At 42.4% G+C, this 1,997-nt stretch overlaps 1 protein-coding gene across 1 annotated transcript in view; it reads right to left on the reverse strand.

The window, feature by feature from the left end:
* The window catches only part of LOC104291489 (putative bifunctional UDP-N-acetylglucosamine transferase and deubiquitinase ALG13), a gene marked incomplete at its 5' end in the record, with an annotated part of 10,364 nt that extends 9,761 nt beyond the window's left edge, over positions 1–603 (reverse strand). Inside the window, 2 exons of the mRNA XM_009890726.1 lie at positions 262–287; positions 452–603. Of these exons, the coding sequence (XP_009889028.1) occupies positions 262–287; positions 452–603 (178 nt within the window). The remainder of the gene's footprint in view (positions 1–261; positions 288–451) is intronic.
* Between the last annotated feature and the right edge of the window lie 1,394 nt (positions 604–1,997).

Raw genomic sequence — 1,997 nt, forward strand, 5'->3', positions numbered from 1 at the left:
TCCCTACAAGGGAGAGAATAGGAAGCTTTGACTGAGGGGAAAAAAATAAAATAAAAAAACAAACTTAAAGCTGCAGTTACCACAATTACATTTCAGTGTATCCATTAATGAGCTACTTTCAGTATCATCTTGTTTTGTGCAGAAAAGGCAGCAAAAAGCTCAAGATATACTCAGTTTGTTATTCCCCCAAGTATCAAGGTTGCCATTACCAAATTTATACCATGCATTTTTAAGCAGCAACTTGGCTTGCTACACACCTACAGTCACAAGGCTGATGGCGTAGCAAGCTTAAAGACAAGTGACACATTTGTATTGGACAATGAAGACAAATAACATGCTCACACATGTTCAAAGCTCACAATAAGTAGATACTTTGGAGATCTAAGGAGCCTACTCTGACACTCAAAAGCGCACTGAAAGTCTTCTAAACCTGTCTTTTCTCTTCACCTACTAATTCTTTGAGAACTCACCATTTTCACTTGTTTCTTCTTCCTCCTCTGAAGAATTCAGGGTCTGCTTGTTAGGTGGGACAGAGTTTGGACCTCTCCTTGCTACCCAAAACCCTGCTGGACCATGGACAACGGGAGCAGGGCTACCCTGGCTCTAAAAAGCAAAGTCAGAAGCATGCATTTAGAGAGTTTAAAGCATTTACATGTTCTGCAAACACATACAGAGTAGAAACAGGCTGGCAGACCAAGCGTGCTGCAACAAAACTTACTAGAATTACCATTTCTGTGTCCATCCCTAGGCACCTTGATTGCAGCAAAACACCTGCAGACACATTTCTTTCCTTTACCTTTTGTTCTGCCTAGCATACTTAAGGTAATTTATTGTTGAAGACCTACCCCAGTGCTCTGCAATACAATCAGAGTGCTCCCTTCCAGAACTTAGCCAGCTTCCTATCTAGTTCCAACAAAGTTCAAAAGGCAGGAGCAGACCCCAGACAACAGCCAAGACTGCTATCCCCAACATAGACTCCTGCGTTCCTCATCCTGAAGCATTCCCACCACACCATAGCACATCACTTCATCCCAATAGGCTATTATGCATAAAGGGGATCTTTAGTCGCAATCAGTGAAACCCATGGCTGGCTGCTGCCATAGACACCACTGTCTCCACTAACTTGTCCCACGCGTGCAAGCCTGACCCTGTCAGAGAGCAGCACCCATCAAGGATTCCCACAGGACTCCTTTAATACATCACACCCCCTTTGCTTTTGCATTGGCATCAGTCCTTAGCTACACCACAACTACACCACAATTTAAAACAGAGTTCTCTGAAGCAGGAATCTAGGATTGACATGCTCGAGTAAAAGAAGTTGATTCCCTCATTTGTGATGGCAGAGGTGACACAAAATTCTCCTCAGAAGACATGGTGACTATGAGATCGATAAAGTGCTCAGAGAGGCTTGTAAGACTTCCAAGGTTGAAGCAGAGGAGGTAAGTCAGAAGATTCTCCCACCAGGCCTCCAGTAGGATGGCAGAGATTTCTGCGAGATGCATCTTTCCCCAGGAAATGTTATATGCCTTTACTAAACAAGACAAGGAAGAGACAGAGAAAAGGCTTTGGCATTGACAACAACAAAGTCTCTGAATGAACATGAAAAATTATACAATAGGAGCTGCAGGTATATAGGCTGGCAATGGGGAGGAAAAACTAGCAGGCTGTATCGATTTCGTGTCGGAAAAAAAAAAACTGCAGGGTGATCTGTCCTTATTCCTTGACACTCTTGGAGGAAAATCAGAGCAAAGATTACACATCTAGCACAGGAAGAGAAATTTAAGACTGGCTGCTGCTGAAACAGCCCTCAGCAGATTCCCTCTCTCTCATTTAAATACAAGTCTAACATTTCTTAAGTGCACTGCTTCAACACAGTAAAAAAAGTCAAACCCACCAGTGTTCTGGTGGTTTGGGTTTTTTTTTTTTTTCTTTCTTTTTGTTTTGTTGTTCGTCTTTTTTTAAAAAAAAAGATCTGCTTTCCTATTCAGATACCTAAC

The sequence above is a fragment of the Charadrius vociferus genome, unplaced genomic scaffold (assembly GCF_000708025.1).
Source record: "Charadrius vociferus isolate BGI_N301 unplaced genomic scaffold, ASM70802v2 scaffold368, whole genome shotgun sequence".
NCBI lineage: Eukaryota > Metazoa > Chordata > Aves > Charadriiformes > Charadriidae > Charadrius > Charadrius vociferus.